General features: G+C 51.5%; 6 protein-coding genes across 6 annotated transcripts; 3 read left to right on the top strand and 3 right to left on the bottom strand.

The window, feature by feature from the left end:
* Positions 1 to 472: 472 nt before the first annotated feature.
* PHACADRAFT_201465 (uncharacterized protein) lies at positions 473 to 2,232 on the bottom strand (the record flags this gene model as incomplete). The annotated part of the gene is made up of 10 exons (XM_007401760.1): positions 473 to 579; positions 640 to 708; positions 760 to 831; positions 894 to 1,011; positions 1,081 to 1,264; positions 1,321 to 1,399; positions 1,466 to 1,597; positions 1,653 to 1,738; positions 1,801 to 2,078; positions 2,131 to 2,232. 10 exons carry the CDS (start codon positions 2,230 to 2,232, stop codon positions 473 to 475), a joined length of 1,227 nt encoding a protein of 408 aa, XP_007401822.1.
* Positions 2,233 to 3,882: 1,650 nt separating this feature from the next.
* Positions 3,883 to 4,441, bottom strand: PHACADRAFT_201464 (uncharacterized protein; the record flags this gene model as incomplete). Its single annotated transcript, XM_007401759.1, has 2 exons — positions 3,883 to 4,319; positions 4,369 to 4,441. The coding sequence occupies 2 exons, from the start codon at positions 4,439 to 4,441 to the stop codon at positions 3,883 to 3,885; spliced, it is 510 nt and encodes a 169-aa protein (XP_007401821.1).
* Positions 4,442 to 6,851: 2,410 nt separating this feature from the next.
* PHACADRAFT_265439 (uncharacterized protein) lies at positions 6,852 to 8,189 on the top strand. The gene is made up of 7 exons (XM_007401758.1): positions 6,852 to 6,896; positions 6,951 to 7,179; positions 7,297 to 7,360; positions 7,415 to 7,512; positions 7,605 to 7,653; positions 7,776 to 8,107; positions 8,168 to 8,189. The coding sequence occupies exons 2-6, from the start codon at positions 7,099 to 7,101 to the stop codon at positions 7,943 to 7,945; spliced, it is 462 nt and encodes a 153-aa protein (XP_007401820.1). The 5' UTR covers positions 6,852 to 6,896; positions 6,951 to 7,098; the 3' UTR covers positions 7,946 to 8,107; positions 8,168 to 8,189.
* Positions 8,190 to 8,648: 459 nt separating this feature from the next.
* Positions 8,649 to 11,293, bottom strand: PHACADRAFT_265434 (uncharacterized protein). The gene is made up of 4 exons (XM_007401757.1): positions 10,873 to 11,293; positions 10,763 to 10,815; positions 10,495 to 10,711; positions 8,649 to 10,438 (listed from the first exon to the last, which is right to left on the bottom strand). Exons 1-4 carry the CDS (start codon positions 11,087 to 11,089, stop codon positions 9,009 to 9,011), a joined length of 1,917 nt encoding a protein of 638 aa, XP_007401819.1. The 5' UTR covers positions 11,090 to 11,293; the 3' UTR covers positions 8,649 to 9,008.
* A 954-nt stretch (positions 11,294 to 12,247) lies between these two features.
* On the top strand, positions 12,248 to 15,082 carry PHACADRAFT_214286 (uncharacterized protein). The gene is made up of 15 exons (XM_007401756.1): positions 12,248 to 12,585; positions 12,634 to 12,731; positions 12,787 to 12,878; positions 12,927 to 12,965; positions 13,022 to 13,033; positions 13,107 to 13,119; positions 13,169 to 13,341; positions 13,397 to 13,650; positions 13,705 to 13,771; positions 13,828 to 14,025; positions 14,079 to 14,108; positions 14,166 to 14,399; positions 14,448 to 14,480; positions 14,532 to 14,560; positions 14,617 to 15,082. Exons 1-15 carry the CDS (start codon positions 12,456 to 12,458, stop codon positions 14,766 to 14,768), a joined length of 1,554 nt encoding a protein of 517 aa, XP_007401818.1. The 5' UTR covers positions 12,248 to 12,455; the 3' UTR covers positions 14,769 to 15,082.
* A 619-nt stretch (positions 15,083 to 15,701) lies between these two features.
* PHACADRAFT_265429 (uncharacterized protein) lies at positions 15,702 to 18,418 on the top strand. Its single transcript, XM_007401755.1, has 15 exons — positions 15,702 to 15,936; positions 15,991 to 16,088; positions 16,144 to 16,235; positions 16,288 to 16,331; positions 16,384 to 16,481; positions 16,537 to 16,709; positions 16,761 to 17,011; positions 17,066 to 17,132; positions 17,188 to 17,385; positions 17,439 to 17,468; positions 17,524 to 17,757; positions 17,821 to 17,853; positions 17,905 to 17,933; positions 17,998 to 18,293; positions 18,356 to 18,418. Exons 1-14 carry the CDS (start codon positions 15,807 to 15,809, stop codon positions 18,147 to 18,149), a joined length of 1,629 nt encoding a protein of 542 aa, XP_007401817.1. The 5' UTR covers positions 15,702 to 15,806; the 3' UTR covers positions 18,150 to 18,293; positions 18,356 to 18,418.
* The last annotated feature ends 890 nt before the right edge of the window (positions 18,419 to 19,308 follow it).

The raw sequence follows: 19,308 nt of genomic DNA, 5'->3' as shown, positions 1-19,308 counted from the left end.
CTAAGGCTACTTCTACTTTTATTAATAAGCATTTTGTCTGTATTAGTCAGCCTTCTGTCTGTTTTACTAATGTATTGGTAAGCTATTACTAATGTTTGTTAGAGTATTACTATATTTTGGTAATTCATAGCTGTTGAGCATAGACCTTTACTAAGCATAGTTTCTAGATTACTAAGAAGCTGAGTCATATTATTAGTTATTGATTCACTTTTAGTAAGCTTGAGTGTTTATGCTTACTTTGCAGCTCTGAGTAAGCGGTTTCTTTTTGATTTGAATACCTATTATTCCTTTAGTTTTTCTATACTTATAGTTATGGTGCATGACAGCGCTTGTAAAACGTGCCATTCTACTGCCATAGCCAACAATCTACATATTCACTGGTCTCAAAGCTATAGACAATCAGAGTTCTCAATGATTCATCAGCGCACAACGCCAGTTCCAATCTCATCCCTAGTCGCGGTGTTTAGTTCATTCAGAGGCCGGGGATGAGAGCCAGGCCAGCCGCCTTCAGGTCTGCCTGGATTTTTTCCTTGTGCTTCAAGAATTTTGCCTCTAGACCCTTGTTCCCACCTTTATAGGCTACGTCAAGTTCATTAGTCAGAGGTGTCAGGATGCCGTGAGATAGAAAACAGTGCTTACATTGACACCTGTTGTCTTTAGCGGCGTACTCAGTGAGACTCATCAGCATGCTCATCTCAAACATAATAACTGCACATAGAGTTAGGCAACTACAAAAACATTTATTGCAAGAGAACTCACTGTGCATCCCCTCGAAGACTTTCATTGGCTTCAGCACCATGTTAGAGGCTGCATCAAAGATGGTATTGTCCGCTAAGCCCAACATTAGTACTTACACCACCAGGCTCAAGACTAAAGAAAACCGGACTATGCACGTCCATGGGCACCAAACCTAGTCTCAAGTTGAAGTGCACCAGGCTTAAAGCTGTCAGAGAATTCAAAGTCGCCAGTGATGAGCCCTATAATTTTGGAAGCAGTGTTGCGATGGAAGAACTGGTATTGTGCATAGCTCTTGTTAGTGAACACTGCTCTGCAAATAATCCAAGAAGGAAGACAACACACAGGCGGTCTGAACGTCTTGTCTGTGACATTCCACCTCTCGCCCATGAATGCGAAATTGGCAAGTGAAACACCCAAGGTCTTCGAGCACACCATGAGGACTGTCCAAATCGACAGATCAACGTGATCCTGAGTGAGGCTGCTGAGAGAGATAAAGGAGTCCAGGTAGTATTTATATGGAACGTAGCTAATGGCCAAGATGCTCAGCAAGGAGATAACCTGATCAAGTCTAATGCAACCTACTTTCTGTGCCACACAACAACATCGAAGGGCGTATGGTCTTGCTTGCATGTGAAGAGCTGACCGCCGAGCTTGTAGATAACTGAGGGTCGAGTATGGTGCGGGAATCAACGATCTATCATAATGTCAACATATTAATCAGGCACACCTTCCCAAGCTGTCTGGTCAACGTTAAATTGAGCTATCAGGTGTTTGAAGTTGTGAGGATTGGCGAGTCTATGACTGCTGATAACACTAAGCTCAGGAAGCTCATAGTGCATTCCAAAAATCTCTTGGATGTCTGTGCGGAGCACATCAGGAAACCAATATTGCAAGGTACATTCTTCAAAACTTACATCTCATAGCCTTGCCATCTGGCAGAGTGACTTTCCACTTTAGTCCACGCTGGACTACCACAATTTCACCGGGGAAGACCATCAACCTAGGTCAACAGGTAATGTCATCAGTTTGTCACAAAAGTTGAATGGGTGTTCAACAACTTACTTGCCCAGCTCAGTTTGAATATCCAGACGTCCTTGTACAGGCACAATGAGGAAGTCTCCATCGCTGTTCACGAATGCTTCCTTGCCCATGTCTGCATTGCACGCATAGGTGTGAATGACAATGCCCTTCTGAAGCATCAGGCTACTGTTCTCTATCATCATCTTGATACCATAGATGAAGTTAACTGCCTCATTTGTCAGCAAAGCATCCGGGCTCCAAGAGACACAAGCAGGTGTGGCACTTTGCTTGGGGTCATTGAGGGAGAATTTGGCAACAAGCTACAGAGAAGTCATGTCAGCAGACGCTACAGAAAGGCTGGAAAAGACTAACATATGGGTTCTGCTTCTTGCGCTTAACAATGCCCTGGTGAACGACAGAAAGATGGATACGATAGAATTGACTGAAACAAAAAGTGAGGAAATGCAAGCACATAAGTGTGTCATAATAAACTTTGTGCTGATTTTGTGCCCTAGGGGCAGTAAACATTATACCATTGACCTGCGGCCTTCATTAGACAACATTTCTGTTACAGGGAGCAGGACCTATGCCTTCATTGTATAACTCATACTTGTTCTTCTATGGCATATTCTGGCCTATGGGTAGAACGTTGGGACTATTGTATGGGTCGTTAGTGTGGTAGCTCTCGGAGCTTGCTGACATAGGCCTTATAGAACCTCTGAGATGAAGTGGTTACCGAAACCGACTTTGTAGCGGTACAGATTGTCCTTGTGACAAGAGATTGAATAGGATGTCCGAGCAGTCATCTGAAAATAGGCTGAGCATCGTTCCAGGTGGATGAGAGGGCACATACCATGGTGATGAAAGTTAATGAATATTAGCAAGTAACACAGTCTGGGGCAAGCATCGTGTTGCTAACACATATTTTGTATCCGGACCAGGCGCGGAATAGAGCCCAATGCTGACGTACAACAGGATGAGCTCTGGTGCTGCTCATTTTCCCGCTACCGAGTCTCAGAGGGCTTAGGTCTCAATTGTGCTAATCACATACTCGTCAGATGTTCTGTGTGGTTTGATGTATGCAATACAACTGGGGATCATGTCGTAAAATAGATGATGCTTGGATGTGGGTCACTTTGCCTAAGCAATGTCACATGACATGCATGTCTGAGAGCCCAATATCCACATTCAGTAATGTCCAAATAAGCTGCAGAGAGCATTGTGGGTCTTTCACCCATGGTGGCTGCCGGCAGCCGGAGAGCCTAGCAGATGGTTGGTAACAGTCGACGTTCTGGCATGGGAGCATGTCACCTGAGATGACTAGTGGCCCTAAAGGCTGCCGGACACCGGACACCCCATTGCCACTCAGGACAGGGCTTTTGTGAAGTGCCAAACTGCCACAAAGCTGCTGTCGAGTCTTGGCCTTACAAAAAAAAAGCTGAGTTATTTTGGACTTTCTCTGCCACACAAACTCACAGCATCTTGAGCTTATGCAAGCAGCCAAGTAATAATTGTGCTTATAGCACTCCAAAGCTTGCCCGCATTCCGATTCTGAGCAGTATATCTGTAAACGTACTCTGTATAATGAAAAAATACTAGGTTCTCTCTAGGTCTCTTTCACGAGAAAAATTAATTTAAATAACTCTGCTGTCCCCCAGTTTTGCAGCGTTTTACGCGCCACTTCGACTGTTCACCTACTTCGTTTCTGTACGAAACCAAGAAGAAAGTGGCATTTGTTTGACAAATTTTATTCAGGTTTGAGCAAGGAAAGTCGCACTTACCATCTTGTGGGCATGTTTCGCAGGGAGGAGTGGCCCGTCACCGCCTTCAGAAGCAGGAATGCAAATGCCGAAAGCTGCCCAAACTACACAGGCAACCAGGAAATTCAGTAGTTTCACAATTTTAGGAATTCCACAATATCGAGGGAAAATTTAGCGATATCGAAATCACACTGGCTGTGGTCAGCCGAGATGCAGATTCTGTCCTGCCAGGAAACCACATGGGCGGATCTCAAACCTATGATTTGAGTGCCTGCACAGACCGGCCATTGCCACCCATGAGCTCATTGTTGCAACGAAACAGTTGAGGAACCTCTGTAATTTACACCACGCAGAATACAGCAAGCTACATATCACTTCCAGTAGATGGACTGGCCGCAGGTCCACCAGTAGTAGGTGTAGACAGGTTTGCAGGCCCTTCGTCATCAAAGCCATCTCCAACATCACCTGCACCATTCCCAACATCACCCGCACCGTCCAATTCCTCGTTATTGTCTATGTCTTCAAATTGCGCGGGGGTGTAGTAATGATTGGGAGGTGAGGATGGAGGTAGCGGTGAGAGCTCATTGGCCATGCCGCTCATGTATCGAGTGTTCGAACGTCCGGATGACGGATCTGGAGAGGGCTGAGAGGCAAGTGGATCACTGGAGACTCGCCTATCAAAATATCTGGTGTTAATGATGTGGCTGCTCGTCTGCTCGTGGGCAGTGGCCTTGCAAAGAGAGCCTACTCGGGCATCCTTACACCTCTTGCACCAATATGATGTTCCAGTGAACTTGAATGCTACGGGATATGAAGACATGTTTGACATTTCTGAGTAGCTGACACTCACCATCTGGATCATCCAGTTTGTCTTCTCCTTGATATGGGTCGGACTCGACCAACCATAGGTCACTGTCGCTCATGGCTTTTCACTAACTTACCACTGCGGACTTGTCTCTGAGCACTGAACAACGTAACGAAGTTGCACATCAGTCACTTCTTGATGGCCCCACACAGGTCAGACTCGGTTTCAGCTCATATGGATTGCAGGAACTGGTCGTACAGAAATCCATGCGGGGAACTGGCTGGATGGAATCTGGCTTCTGGCACAATACGGGCGTCTCGATTTCGAGACACGCAATGCTGCACGTGCGGCGCTGAAATCCGACGCTATCTATTCGAAAATCCTCAAATTGTGAAACTGACTGAATTTCCCGTTTCCCTGTGTAGGTGTTGAGCTCACGTGATAGCCTTGAGCGCGCTTGAGTAGACTTCAAAGCTTCACTTTCAGCTTCGTGTGCCACGGTAAGTTTTTGACTACTACTTTTTCTTACCTTGCTATTTACATGGCTACTAGCTTGTGTCAACGTAAATCATAATGCAGTGAACGTCTGACAGTCCCAGCAACATCTACATGCCATTGTACCCTTGGTCAAGCCTCAACAGTCTCACGTCCTCCTCACGCGCTGGTTGTTCACCATCGTTCCATCTCCGCTCTACCGCAATGTGCGAAAATAAAGCTCATAGCATGGCAGCTCAAGCTCAAGCTTAACCAAGCACTTGGGGATGCGCGCTTCAGCATGCTCCTCCAGCGAGTCGCTCTTCCAGCCCCTCGTCTGTACACACGCTAAGTTATCAGTGAAGATTTTTAGCCCTCTGAAACGATATCCTGGCATATATGCAACTAGGCGGATCTCCGGTATGATCTTTTGGGGGCAGCTGGGCTATCACCGCGCGTGGAGAATGGCCTGATGCTGCAGAGTGGCAGAATAGCTTGGGTGCGTCCGCTCTTCCGTTGATCTGCCAGAATTTGATCACAAAGAGATTGGTACCTGGCTGCGGCAGCCCGGGGGCGAAGCACAAGCCTAAGAAATATCTACATGCAATTGCACCCTGCACAAGTTTGATGCGCGCCGGCATTCTTCACCTACAGGAGTAACGAGTCCCCGGGCGGAATTCGTTATCCCGACTCGGACGTTTGCGTGGCACTACGCGCACTGTCTACACCTAATCGCGGTTACTTTCGACGTGGTTAGCAGACTGCGCCTTCCCTTAATGCGCCTCTCCCACGCACCGCATAGTCCCGAAATGGCGCTTTTCCGTGCAGTGTCCAACGACTTCTTGATCATCTTCACCATTCTTGGCGTGAGCATGTGGGCGGTACAGAAGATAGTGCTCTACACGGTATGTCGCTCCCTCAGACTTCGCCCCCTGGCTGTCTCGTAACCTTTTCATCCCGATTCTTTGTTCCTGCCTCCCCCCCCTCTCCCCCTTTCTCCCGCGACATTGGCTGACCACTCTGCAGTTTGACCGCGTGCGCAAATGATAGTTCTACGTACTCGCGCCTGACGATGAGACCCGGAAAGGGGCCAATGCTAACGACGTCGTCGAGGACAGCTTGCGTTCAGTTGTTGGGACAAAGACTCACCCAGTCCGGCCAGCCGCGGCTGAATCTACGGCTTTGTGCTGAAGAACAAGGCTCGAAAGAAGGGGACTAGAGTAAAGTAAAAATCTTGCAGATCAGAGTGTGCTGTACTTGAACCAAATTTAGGAATGAACGTATCTGGGATTCACACCCGATCTCCTGAAGGATCCCATCATTCGTCGAAACTCCGTGGACTGCCTCAGTAGCATTGGCGCCACAATGCGATGCGTGTATTGGTACGATACAAGGCAGCGACCAGTGTCGCTTTGACAGGACAGCGACTCTTCGTGTGCGGTATCGCCATAGGCCTATCCTCGTCGATAACAGACACCCCCGGACTCTAAACGCCTCAGACTCGCAACGTATTGCCCGTCAGACTGCAGGAGGACGTGTTACCCGTGGTATCATCCGTTGACGGCAGAGTGCCTTATTCGCTATGTCCCGGTAAGCTGATATCCGAAGCCCCGTGTACGCCGATATCTCATTCTCTTAAAATAGGTGGTCCGGTTTTGGTAACCCGCAAAGGATCAATAGCTTGCAGTCAAAGCGATGCATAGGTGGTTTTTGTATCCGTCGATAGTCACATCAGAGACTGACGTGGCCATATTAGAAGCATTCGGGATGTTCTACTCTCTGTATTTGCCCTGGCTGCATGTACCTCCTGGATATGCTGTGCAAGCTGTACGCTATCCGTGGAAGTGTACTCAACATTCTGGTATATGGAATAGATTTTCCAGATAAACAGTGTTCGACGCGCGCTCCGCGAAACGCGCTTACCGATGAAGAACGAGGCTAAGCGCTGCCGCAAGCTCAGCGGATGGTATATAAGAATTCGGACGTAAGTCCTTCGTCTCCTCGCCTCGCCCAGGCATCTTCCACAGCTGTCGCATCATGACCAACCATACCAGCTGGCAGAATGACGTTTCTGCTTTTATTCCTTCACCTGAGCAACTGTGGGTATCTCGGTGCCCTGTCGAAGTGGTGCACAGACTGACGGCTCTGTCAAGGTATCTGGCGTATCTCTGTCAAGCTGCAGGTCTTAGTAGGTTTCGCGATTGTATGGCGTACTCATAGCTAGCTGGCCTGCTAAGCATTGCGCTGCTAGCCTTGCTCATCTACAATTGGATTCACACATTTGGCGAAGAAGTACGCCTCATGTGGTGCAAACGGAGGCCTATTACCGTCGCATGGGTCATCGTAGCTGTTGCTGCGTCTAACATCCCGCAAAGCAATAGAGTACGTCGAGGCCTACGAGAACTTCCCCACACCTACTGATCATGTGCGCAGAGGTCTGCAAAAATTATGTTGAAGCTCCGATACTGGCTCTAGCTGATATGAACGTATTATTGCCACAGCTGCACAGTTCTAACATTTGTAGACAAAGTGTCCGACCTGTTCGACTTTCTTTTCGTGACCGGTACGCATTACTCACTACGTCTGTCCGACTGAGTTCATTAACTCCGCACCACAGCTTTGTTGGCTGCCCGTACATTTGCTGTCTGGAACAGAGATATCTTAATGACGACGATTGTGGTCACCGTTGGCTGCACGTCGGCAGCTATCAACGTGGTAAGTAAATTTGCGAAGCGATCTATAATGCTGACGCACTGAGCTGTCTCTGGTACCTTGCTGCAAATTACGTGCCGCGTGCTCTCCCACAGTATGGCTGTTTCCTGGTGAGCAAAATGGGTGTCGGGAAGTATAACCAACGTGTACGCGCCACACTGTTTCCTGCATAGTGCATTCTCCACAGCTGACCATTGATACTCATTTCAGACGTATTCGGTCAGTCAAGCCTGCATCCAAAGGTTACTCATTGGCCCGCTATGTAGTCTCAGACATAGCAACTTTCCTTGCGATGTTCAACGACTTTGTGGTCATCGTCATCACTCTCCTGAAGACTTTTAGGCATGTACGCACTGCTCGCCGGCTACACATCGGAGTATCTCTGTCTTCAACACTCTTAGAGTGCAGTCAGTCCATCGCCTCCACCACACCTTAGCTTTTACGAACAGCTGATGCCTAGCCGCGCTAGGTGTTACGGATCTTATGCTTTTAGTCTAAGTCGGGTATAGAAACTTTGATCTAAATAAGAGCTTAAGCAGGCCCAAGAGCACTCTTCATTGTGTCCACAATACACATTAAACTCCCGCAAACAGGTGTCGTACGTCCTCCCGCCACCACCAAATGCGCATTGCGCAGGCTGACTTCGTTTATCGCGCAGGAGCTAGAGCCAACACAAACGCTACTAGACACGTGAGTGCGTTTCGCATCCTGCGCCTCGTTAATGAAAGATTTAAAGGATGAACGGAGTGTTGGCGAGCAATTTATTCCTCGAGTTGCGTTCAGCCGGAGAGTCGCTCCGGTCAACTTCGAACCTGATTGATAACGACAGTACGATCAAATTGGAGGGCCTGCCCGAGCAACTGGCGGGTCTTGAAGAACTCAAGGAGAACGAGTCGCAGTTGGACCGCGAAGATGCGTCTGTTCAAGGCCAAGGTACCATTATGGTGGATTATACCGACTGGGACATTGAGTTTGAAGACTCTGCCTCCCAGAGCCTGCATTGAATTGAGAGCCCCACGAGTTATTTCCTTATTGTCTAGTGACGCGGCGGGACAGCCTTAGATACAATCCAGATACCGGCGTCACACTTTTCGTGTGCAAGATCCACAAAGCCGATAGCATACTCATGAATACATTGGCCAGATTATAAATTACATACTCGTTGCGGGGGGATGAAGACCGTACGTTGAGCTGCGTCGAGAAAGGCGGTTTTCGGGAGCGTCGTCCAAGGATAGTGAGGTGGCAGTAGGGGGAGATAAGGGAAGCAAGGTATACAGCCGTTGTCGCGCCGCAAGCCAGAGCCACAGAAGAGACGAGGGAAAGAAGAAATGAATAAAAGAACTATTCGTGAGACAGAAAGGAGAGAAGGGAGATGATAATCAGCACCATCGGCTGAGAGTAAAACAGAAAAAAGAGCCCGATGCATCTCGGTGCATGACTATATACGTTGACAGGCAAGCCCGTCTTGGTGCGCTGTCGGATATCAAGTGTACATGTGATTAGGAGGAGACAGAGGTGTTCGCGCTCGCCGGCGGGTCGATACCCATCTTCTTCCGGACGACCTCGAACGTCTTCAGCATCTTCCTCCGCGCCCCCAGGGCGGCGACACCCTTGGCCTCCAGCGCCGCCTCGTCCATCGCGACCATTTCCTTCCACGTCATATCCTCAAAATTGGGCGTGTACTTGTGGAGCCGCAGGCTCCGCAGCCACGCCGGCACGTCCTCGAGGAGCTTCGGGTCGACCTCCTCCTCGTCCTTCTTCGGGTCCCCGCGCACGCTCGGCGACTTGACACCCGGCGAGCGCATGTTCGACCGCCCGCTGCGCGAGCTCGCCGAGCTCTGCGGCATGCCCATGAACGCGCCCAGGCCGTTCTGGCCGAGCTGCCCGGCGGCGGCGGCCATCTGCATCGTGAGGATCTGCTCGGGGGTGAGGCCCATCGCGGCGAGGTTCGGCATGTTGAACATGTTGTTGAAGGGACTGACGGGGGCCATGCCCGCAAGAGCGGCCATGTTGAAGCCAGGCGCGCCCGGAAGGCCCATACCCAGGCCAGCAGCGTTCATGCCAAGGTTGAAGCCGCCAACGCCAAGTCCGTTCATGCTGCCGTCCGACTGCTGAGAAAGCGCAGGGCTGCGAGAACCGTTCCATCCGGGCTGGCCGCCGAAGCCGTTGTTGTTGGCGTTCCTGAGGCCGCCGGGGACGTTGCGCTGCTGGCCGGGTTGGTTATTAGGGTTATCTCCGTAGTTGTTCTGACCAGCATCGTTATTGTTGTTGAAACCCGTGCTACCCTTCGAGAGGCGATTGAGCTTCTTGGGCGGGTCGGAGATGAGTGGGACACCAGGACCAGTGGTGGTAGTCCAATCATTCAACTTGGCGGCAGCGGCGTCGAGGCTCTGACCAGGGTTGCGCTCTTTGGCAAACATAGGCATCAAGGGGGTGTTGACCATGCTTGCCCAGCTGTCGCCAACCATAGGAGAAAGGGTATCATCAAGGTTCGGCCTCGGAGACTTGAACGCGTTGGCGACCCCAGAGAAGTCGGTACTCTTGGGGCGAGCGCCGCCGGGGGTAGGCGATGGAACAGTAAGTTCCTGAGAAGCGGGCGACGACGAACGCTCATCGACTTGGCCGAGTTGATTAGATCCGGAACCCCAAGTGTTCCTGTCTCCGACAGCGGAGCCCAGAACAGGCGCCGAGATCCGATGAGCGGCGTTGGCAGCGCTGCCCGCTCTCAGCTTAGCACGCTGCTGGGCCAAGGTGGCAGCGGGGTCGTTTCCACCCGCAGCAAGGCTGGCAGAATCAGGGGACAGGAAGTTGCTGCTCATGCTGTTAGAGAAGTTTCGTGCCGTGGGAGACGCGGGAAGGTTCGACTTCAAGCCCGGGGACTTCAGGTTCATCTGCACCAGCTTTGCTTCCATTTGGCTCTGCATAGAGCCTTATGGCCAAATATCAGCTTTAGAGACCCCCCGAAGTGATCTGGCCTGCACTCACCTCCAACAGCGGGACTCAGCAGTGCGGTCATAGGATCTGCTCGAGCCATCTGCTGAAGAACGGTAATGAAGAATCGAATCTGTACTTGGGTAGAGTGTTGCAAAAGACTGTAAAGAGCGGCGGTACGCTCGGCTTCGGAGAGTACCTTGAACCATTGCTCGATGGCGCTTAGCTCTTCCTTAAAGTTCACATCAAGCGACGCGGCAGCCATCTCTTCCTAAAAGGACAATCAGCAAAGTAGATATCCGCAAGAAGAATAAAGACGTACGAGAGTGGCCTCGTAGTTCTGCAGATTCTCGAACCATTGGTCGATAGCTTCAGCTACAACAAGATATCAGAATTCCACAGATGGGATCGCAGGGGATAAAAGAGACACACCTTCAGGCGTCTGAAACATGCCAGAGCCACTGAGAAGCTCGCTGGTGGGACGTCCAGCACCAGCGACGGCTCCGGGGCGAGGAGAAGCAGGCGACAGACCCTGTGTCGCAATGCTCGGTCTGGAGGAAGTGGGCCCCATCGAGGCGCGGAAGTTGGGGGACCTGCCATTGGCAGGGCCGGGAGAGGGACTAGGACTAGGAGGATGAAGGGAAGCCATTTGTGTGTACGAAGAGAGAAACGGTATCGAACAGAAAATGCGACGTCGAGTCGGTGGGGGCGGTGGTTGGCTAACGCGTAGCGTCTAGACGAGACCAGCGGAGCCTGCCGGTCTAGCGAATGACAAAGATAGGCCTTGGACGACGGCGAAGGATGTTTCTACAACCTTGAAGGCGACGACAGTGCTTTCAAGAGCGGTTGCTGCGACGCAGCTGGTGGTGGTACGAATCAAAAACGGCCAGGGATACTTGAAACCGGATAGACGCCCAATGATATTTGCACTTATTTGTGCCAGGGCAAAAGGCAGTGACAAAGGATCAGAGCGAACAACGGCTGGCCATCTCGGCCCTGATCCAAACCTGTTCCTCTTCGTTCCATCTTTGTCGCCGACAGATGGGGGGCGCTGTGCGCTCGTCGTCGTAGCTGTTCCCGAGCCCTTCGAAACCTGCTTTGACCTCGGCGTCCGCCAACGTGACAAGGTTGAACAGGCACCTCGCAGTGCTATATCTCAGCTGCTCCTCACAAAAGCTATCTCGACGCTCTGGACACAGGGCAGGATCACGCATATGGCAAAGTATACCTAGATGTTTCGATCCATCTCGTGCTGTCAGAACATCGCTTGCTGGCAGATATGGATGCCTCCTCTCGGCGGTATATGTTAAATTCCCTCCTCGGCCGGGCTTGGTAATTTCAGGATTGCGGGTTCATTGTTCCATGCTCTGCCAGCGCTGTAAGAATCTGGTGAGTCGAATGCTATCTTCCCACCTCAGCAGCATTTATGTCTAAAGCTTAACGTAAGCATAGTTCCGGGGGATCTAGTATTTGCTTGTCATGAGCAGTGCTTCCCACGCGGTATAAGTCCGAGTGCCTCTTCCTTTCACGACAGGCATGTCGTCATATCCTCTCGGATTCGGTCGTCAGATAAGTGGGGTGCCCAACCTTAGCCACAGTTCATCCTCATATGAAGGCAGTCGTTCTCACCGCCGTGAGACGGATCGCTTCTCAACATTCCGTGCGTGCTTTGCGATCTCCTGTACAATAACCATCTCTCTGCCAACGCAACTTCTTTGCATGCTGCTCGCGCCGCTAGCTGTATTTGTGCGGAGCACTTGCCTTCGGCGGTGCCAGTTGCTCAATGCGAGAACCTTCGTCTGTAGATCAGGGGGCGCCCTTCAGGCTTCGTTGGGCGTGCCGAACTCGCGGCAATGACGACTTCCCCCATACTGCTGTTTTGGCCACCATGGAAGGCAGCTTCGGCACCCTCTAGTGCACCGGTTAGCGGCAAGTGTGGATTCTCTGGAATTCTCGCCGGACCGCAGCACGGATATATAGCTCGTCAACCAGCGTACTGATCACATATCGTTCTCATGACTTCCTCTATGCAACTCGGGTTACTAGTGGCCCTCTTGTGGGCTGTGTGGAAGCTCTTCCGCAACTTGATCGTTCGGTCGCCTCTCGACAACATACCAGGTCCAGAAGAAGCAACCTTCTGGACGGGTGAGGCTCCCCGTTGCTGCACTACGAGGTTGACTCACTGTTCAGTAGGACATGTTAAAGCCCTGTTTAATCGCCATGGCTGGGACTTTCACGACAGGATCGTCCAACAGTATGGACCTGTCTCGAAGGTGTACACGGCGTTCGGTGTACGTGTGATACCTTCGAGGCGCATGCATAATCATGCCAATTGTGATGCCACAGACTCCGGGACTCTACGTGTATGATCCGAAGGCCCTAAACAGTATCATAGCTAAGGATCAGTACACGTACGAAGAGCCAGCGTGGTTCGTTAGGTAAGTGCCGACGTAAAGCAGCGGCCCCCTATGCTTACCCCGTCGTAGATGGAACCGCATAGTACTTGGGCCGTCATTATTCGCGACGTTAGGCAAGTTTATTCCTGGACATTACTGCTGTTATTAAACACCTGGCACTGCAGGGGAGCACCACCGTAAGCAACGCAAGATGCTTAATCCTGTCTTCTCTATTGCGCATATGCGTTGCATGACACCAATCTTCTACAGCGTCGTCCATCGCGTAAGTCGGCTTCTTTGTGCTATTCCAAGGTCTCAATCTCCAGTGGTAGCTCCGGGACGCCGTTTCCGCAAAGGTCAACGGTACTTCTGGAGAGGTCGACGTGATCGGATGGATGACCCGTACCGCACTTGAGCTCATCGGACAAGGCGGCCTCGGATATTCGTTTGACCCTCTTGTCACAGACACCACAAACGAATTCGGTGGCGCGATCAAAGCGTTTGCGTGCGGATGCCCTCTTTTGCTCTGTTGAGGCGCCTCCTTCTGACGTATCCAACAGACCAACGACATTTACGCTGCAAGCCTTGCGCATGCTGTTGCCGTACTCGATACTACCCTACGTCCCGCTCTCGATCCGCCGGCAGGTCGCGAGATGGGTGCCACACAAGAACGCGCAGAAGATGCGCGCGATTTCGGAGACGATCACAGCCCACTCCAAGAAAATATACGAGGAGAAGATGGCCGCGCTCGCCCAAGGCGATGACATCGCCGTGCATCAGATTGGCGAGGGGAAGGATATCATGAGCATTCTGAGTAAGTGGCAGAGCTCGCGCTGCCGATCGGAGCCTTATGGGAGTCTAATCGCAGTACGGGCGAATACGGCCGCGTCTCAGGAAGATAAGCTGCCCGAGGAGGAACTGATTGCTCAGATGTCGTAAGTGTTTCTTCTAGCACCGTTGTAGACATGAGCTGATGCGAGATCACGCGCAGTGCCCTTGTCTTCGCTGCCACAGACACTACGTCTAACGCCCTTGCCCGTACGCTTCACATCCTGTCTGAGCGCCAGGATGCCCAAGACAAGGTTCGCATGGAGCTTATGCAAGCGGTGCCCGTTGGCGAGGATATCCCGTACGATCAGCTTGTCGACCTTCCTTACCTCGATGCCGTATGTCGTGAGACACTGCGCTTGTGAGTCCACAGAGAACCTAGCCCGCACCCAGCATTCATCTCCATTCAAACAGACACCCTCCCGTCAATTTCCTCGGTCGCGAGTAAGACTACCACGCTTGGTCCCACTGCCAGCCGCTGCTGACCTTTGCCTGACCCAGGACGCGCGACGACATCATCATGCCACTGTCGGAGCCCGTGCAAGGCCTCGACGGCACGTCCGTCAGCGAGATCGTCGTCCCCAAGGACACGACGGTCTTCATCTCCATTCGGGGCTGTAACCGCAGCACGGCAATCTGGGGCGAGGACGCGCTGGAGTGGAAGCCAGAGCGCTGGTTGCAGCCGCTCCCGAAGACACTCGGGGAGGCGCATGTGCCTGGTATCTACGCGAACCTGTAAGTTATTCCTCTCTCTATCTGGGTCTGGTGCTAACTGCTACATAGCATGACATTCCTAGGTGGCGGAAGAGCTTGCCTGTAAGTCCTTTTTCGATTATATTCGTACTTAGCCCTGATCTGCATCTGCAGCGGCTTCAAATTTTCGCAGCTGGAAATGAGTGAGCTGTCTTTTTGTATTGCATCCTCGGCGAGTCCGATTCTCATGTTTCTGCAGAGGTCGTGCTGGCCGTCATGCTGCGGTCCTTCCGCTTCCTTCCCGGTGACAAGGAGATTTATTGGAACCTTGCTGGGATCAATTATCCTAGCGTGGGGAAGGAGAGTGCGAAGGCCGAGATGCCGATGAATGTGGAGGCTATTCCAGTCTGACCTCGTCCCGTGGTCCGATCGGTTATAACTGTTCGATCTTTCTACATTCTCAACTCTTTCCTCCGATGCATCGATGATTGGACAGTTTCTATACGCTACATGACGTCTCAGCTACAGTCAGGTTGTGATTTCGTGAATGGACGACGAGGCTTAACATGCTCAGGCTCATGCAAGCCGCTCACAGCTACGCGAAGCAGATTCTTGCCAGCCAACCATGCTACTTCTTATCTACCCCTTAAATATCCCGGTTCTCTCATACTCAGTTTTCCGAGAGGCGGTTCTCTGGGTATATGAACCAGGGCGCAGGATTTGGCGGTGGACTCTGCTTTATCAAGTCTGCCCAAGGCACAGCAGAAGGCCAGAAAATCAGCTCGAGACGCCAGATGAAGTATGTGCTCAGAAATGAGGCAGTGAGCGGTCGCGGCGTAGTGCAGATCGGGGCTCTGCTAGTGGGCGACTCGGAGTCTTTCCTGAACTCTACGAGACTTCGTTTGATGGCGGTAAGTTTTTCTACAAACGCGGAGTTTAATATGTTTACCAGCGTCGCTGATGTCTCTTATAGCGGGGGTTAAGTGTATACAACGCGTTGATATTTGTACAGGCCAGCACGTAGTTTGGATACCTTTTCCTCTGACAACCTTAGACAGACAAGTCGCTATACTCGGTGGTCATGTGAGCAGCCTTTTATACTCTTCATGAAGATATGAAGACAATTGTTCTCACTGTCGTGAGAAGGCCGCTTCCCGGCACTCCGCACGTGGTTCCTGTGCAATAATATCTGCTTTGCGGCCCCCTCATGTGCCCAAGCCGCAGGTTATCTTGTCACCAGACTACTCACCTTGGGCGGTATCAGCCGCCCAAATGGGGAACCGTATAAGTTACGCCGGAGCATTGCCTCCAAACATCGCTGAGCCGGCCCATATGATAGAGGTGAGTTTGTTGCCTCTTTATTGCTGTTTCCAATACCACTCGGGCGGGACAGATTGCAGCGCGGGTATTTAGCCCGTCGATCAGCATACTACCCACTACCCTCCCATCATGACTTCGTCGCTTCAGCTCATACTCTTGGCGGCCCTCGCATGGGCCCTATGGAGGCTCTTCCGCACCTTCGTCATTCGCTCACCTCTCGACAACATACCCGGTCCACAGCGCTCTTCCTTTTGGACAGGTACGTACTGCTTTTTACACTGGCTGCCAGACCGCTGATCTCATCTTTCCGCAGGAAACATCAAAGACTTATTCAATCGCCATGGCTGGAATTTCCACGATACGATTGCTCAGCAGTACGGACCTGTTTCGAAGGTGTATACGGCATTCGGCGTACGTGTAACACTTCTGACACGCGTACACGACTCTCCTCCTCATCGCACACCAGGGCCAGGGCCTATACGTCTATGACCCCAAGGCTCTGAATAGCATCATAGTCAAAGATCAGTACACGTACGAGGAGCCGACATGGGTTATCAAGTAGGTGCCGACGCGGCCTGAGAGTAGCAGCTGCTCACGCTGGTTATCGTAGATGGGGTCATATGATACTCGGACCAACGTTGTTTGCAACGCTAGGTAAGTCGACAGCAGGTCGCTACAGTTGTTGCTGAAGTATAAAGCTCTGCAGGCGAACACCATCGTAAACAGCGTAAGATGTTGAACCCTGTCTTCTCCACCGCGCACATGCGACACATGACATCAATTTTCTACAACGTCGTCCATCGCGTACGCCTGTCTAGCTCTTCTGGGTTACTCCGGCGCCCTTACTATTATCTGCTAGCTGAGGGAAGCCGTCTCTACCAAGATTAACGACAACTCTGGAGAAGTCAATGTCATCGAGTGGACGTGTCGCACAGCGCTTGAGCTTATTGGGCAGGGCGGCCTTGGGTATTCGTTTGACCCGCTCGTGGCAAGCTCCACGAATGACTTCGGTGTCGCTCTCAAAGAGTTCATGTGCGTACGCTCTTCCTGCGGTCTCCTCGCTTCCATTTGACACCTTAGCAGGCCTACATCGTTTTCACTGCATATCTGGCGCACGCTGACGCCGTACCTCACGTCGTACATTCCCATTGCAATCCGCCGGCAGATCATCAGATGGGTACCGCACAAGAATGCACAGAAAATGCGCGCGATCTCAGAGACGTTGGCGGCCCACTCTAGGGGGATATACGAGCAGAAAATGGCTGCACTAGCCCGAGGTGACGACGCCGTCGTACATCAGATTGGCGAAGGGAAGGATGTTTTGAGTATTTTGAGTAAGTAATGGTACTTGCTTTGTTGACTAGGACTCATCTATAGCTGTGGTGTAGTTCGAGCAAACATCTACGCTTCCGAGGAAGACAGGTTACCCGAAGAAGAGATCATTGCTCAGATATCGTAGATATGTCCTTTTGCACGACAAGAGCCGCGCCTCATAGGATAATACATGCAGCGGCCTCGTTTTGGCCGCCACAGATACCACATCCAACGCCCTTGCACGGACGCTCCACCTCTTATCTGAACGTCAGGACGTCCAGGATAAGGTCCGTGCGGAGCTCGTGCAGGCGTCCCCCGACGGCGAGCATATCCCGTACGACCAGCTCGTCGACCTCCCCTACCTTGACGCAGTGTGTCGCGAGACGCTACGTCTGTGAGTCGACGAAAAATTTGACCAGTGCATACTACTCATCCGTATTGGAATAGATACCCTCCTGTCGCTTTCCTCGGTCGCGAGTATGACAATCGTGCTTGGCTCTGCCGATAGCCACTGCTGACCTGAGCCTGCCAGGACGCGCAACGATATCGTCATGCCACTCTCAGAGCCCGTGCAGGGCCTCGACGGCAGACTCGTCAACGAGATCCTTGTGCCAAAGGACACGCCTATCTTCATCTCCATCTGGGGCTGCAACCGCAACCCGGCGATCTGGGGCGAGGACGCGCTGGAGTGGAAGCCGGAACGCTGGCTGACGCCGCTTCCAAAGGCACTCGGCGAGGCACATGTGCCTGGTATCTACGCGAACCTGTGAGTTACCCTATTTAAACTTCAATGTTCAACGGTAATATCCCTCCTCGGGGGAATACACAGTATGACATTCCTCGGTGGCGGGAGAGCTTGTCTGTGAGTCCTTTTCTTACACCTTCTAAGCTCGGTTCTCATTTGCATTTGCAGTGGCTTCAAGTTCTCTCAGCTGGAAATGAGTGAGTCGTCCTTTCTTGGACTGTGGTTGTACCAGACTCGTGTCTGAACGTCATGCCTCTGCAGAGGTCGTGCTGGCCGTCATGCTGCACTCCTTCCGCTTCCACCCCAGTGACAAAGAGATTTATTGGAACCTCGCTTCAGTCAATTACCCTAGCGTAGGGAAGGAGAGCACGAAAGCTGAGATGCCGATGAAGGTGGAAGCTATTCAAGTCTAACCTTGTCTTGTAATCTAAGCGGGCTTTGGTGATCTTTCTATGTCGTTGGCTCTTTTCTGTGGTGCGGCAACGATTTGACAATTTCTATGTGCCGCATGACGCGAAATTCGACAGCGGACCGCGGCGCGACTTCAGCTGACGGCAGTAAGTATTTGTCTGAAGGCAGAGTTTAATGCGCTTACCGGTGTTATTGATGTTTCTTATAGCGCGAATTTTGTATTTACTAGTACGGCGGTTTTATACTGTGTTTTAGTGCCGTTTTGCACCGGATCCCACCTTCGTCTCCACGTGCAACTGAGGAAAAATTGGACTTTTTGGACCAGTTTTGGTGAGTTCTTCTCAAGAAAAAAATTGTACTACCACTTTATGTGAGCACTCGCGGTGTAGTGCAGACCAGGGCGAGCGAGGGCTCCTTTGCCATCTTTCTGTAGAGCGTTTGATGGCGGAAAGTCCATCTATGAAGACAGAGTTTATATTTCTTACCCGCACTTAATCTCTCTTATTGCGGGGTTTTAATATCTGCGGCGCGTTGATACTTGTAGTGAGTATCTTTTCCTTCCATAACACCAGACAGTCGCCATGTCTACTTGAACTCGGTGGTCAGGTGGATAGCCTTGGCTATTCTTGATCTTCATATGAAGGCAATAATTCTCACTATCGTGAGACGGGTCGCGTTGTAGAGGTAGATTCGGCTTACGCGGGTCGACGTCGGTGCGGTAGGATGAAGGAGGGGATATGGTCGTCGAGGGAAAAGAAACTTGAACGCGCGAGCAGCGAACTCTAGTTACAGAGACGCCGCGAGGGCCAAAACCTACAACCTAATACTTAAGCTAATATACTGTTCGACTAGACTTACTGCTCGTGCTCGTGCCCGCGCTCTCGCGGGCGGTTCTATACTTGACTCGAAGGCGGGCGGAGGCGACAGCTCACGCGCGACAGGGGAATGACACTCGAAGGGAGATTCTGGGGGAAAGAGGTGCTTGCTCCATTCGAAGGTGGGAGGTCACCTTTATAATACATGACAAAAGCGCCACTCCGCTGCCGTGCTCTCGGCCGGAGTCACTGCGTGTCGGGCCTTTCTAAGGATGGTGGCAGGAGACAATGTAAAAATAGCTAGAAAGAGTATGTGTTTAGAGAGGATATACAACCCGTGGTGTGG

Source organism: Phanerochaete carnosa (assembly GCF_000300595.1).
Source record: "Phanerochaete carnosa HHB-10118-sp unplaced genomic scaffold PHACAscaffold_13, whole genome shotgun sequence".
Lineage (NCBI taxonomy): Eukaryota > Fungi > Basidiomycota > Agaricomycetes > Polyporales > Phanerochaetaceae > Phanerochaete > Phanerochaete carnosa.
The sequence above is the reverse complement of the archived record's forward strand: the minus strand, read 5'-3'. Positions and strand labels throughout refer to the sequence as shown.

Bases quoted from the DNA above. Each gene is read 5' to 3' on its own strand.
- PHACADRAFT_265439 (XM_007401758.1), top strand. From the start codon at position 7,099: ATGTGGTGCAAACGGAGGCCTATTACCGTCGCATGGGTCATCGTAGCT. The intron at 7,361-7,414 runs GTACGCATTACT...TCCGCACCACAG, and splicing joins CGACTTTCTTTTCGTGACCG to CTTTGTTGGCTGCCCGTACA. The intron at 7,513-7,604 runs GTAAGTAAATTT...GCTCTCCCACAG, and splicing joins CGTCGGCAGCTATCAACGTG to TATGGCTGTTTCCTGGTGAG.
- PHACADRAFT_265434 (XM_007401757.1), bottom strand. From the start codon at position 11,089: ATGGCTTCCCTTCATCCTCCTAGTCCTAGTCCCTCTCCCGGCCCTGCC. The intron at 10,816-10,872 runs GTGTGTCTCTTT...ATCTTGTTGTAG, and splicing joins CATGTTTCAGACGCCTGAAG to CTGAAGCTATCGACCAATGG. The intron at 10,439-10,494 runs GTGAGTGCAGGC...TTTGGCCATAAG, and splicing joins GCTGAGTCCCGCTGTTGGAG to GCTCTATGCAGAGCCAAATG.
- PHACADRAFT_214286 (XM_007401756.1), top strand. From the start codon at position 12,456: ATGACTTCCTCTATGCAACTCGGGTTACTAGTGGCCCTCTTGTGGGCT. The intron at 12,732-12,786 runs GTACGTGTGATA...GTGATGCCACAG, and splicing joins AGGTGTACACGGCGTTCGGT to ACTCCGGGACTCTACGTGTA. The intron at 14,026-14,078 runs GTGAGTCCACAG...CCATTCAAACAG, and splicing joins TGTCGTGAGACACTGCGCTT to ACACCCTCCCGTCAATTTCC.
- PHACADRAFT_265429 (XM_007401755.1), top strand. From the start codon at position 15,807: ATGACTTCGTCGCTTCAGCTCATACTCTTGGCGGCCCTCGCATGGGCC. The intron at 15,937-15,990 runs GTACGTACTGCT...ATCTTTCCGCAG, and splicing joins GCGCTCTTCCTTTTGGACAG to GAAACATCAAAGACTTATTC. The intron at 17,386-17,438 runs GTGAGTCGACGA...GTATTGGAATAG, and splicing joins TGTCGCGAGACGCTACGTCT to ATACCCTCCTGTCGCTTTCC.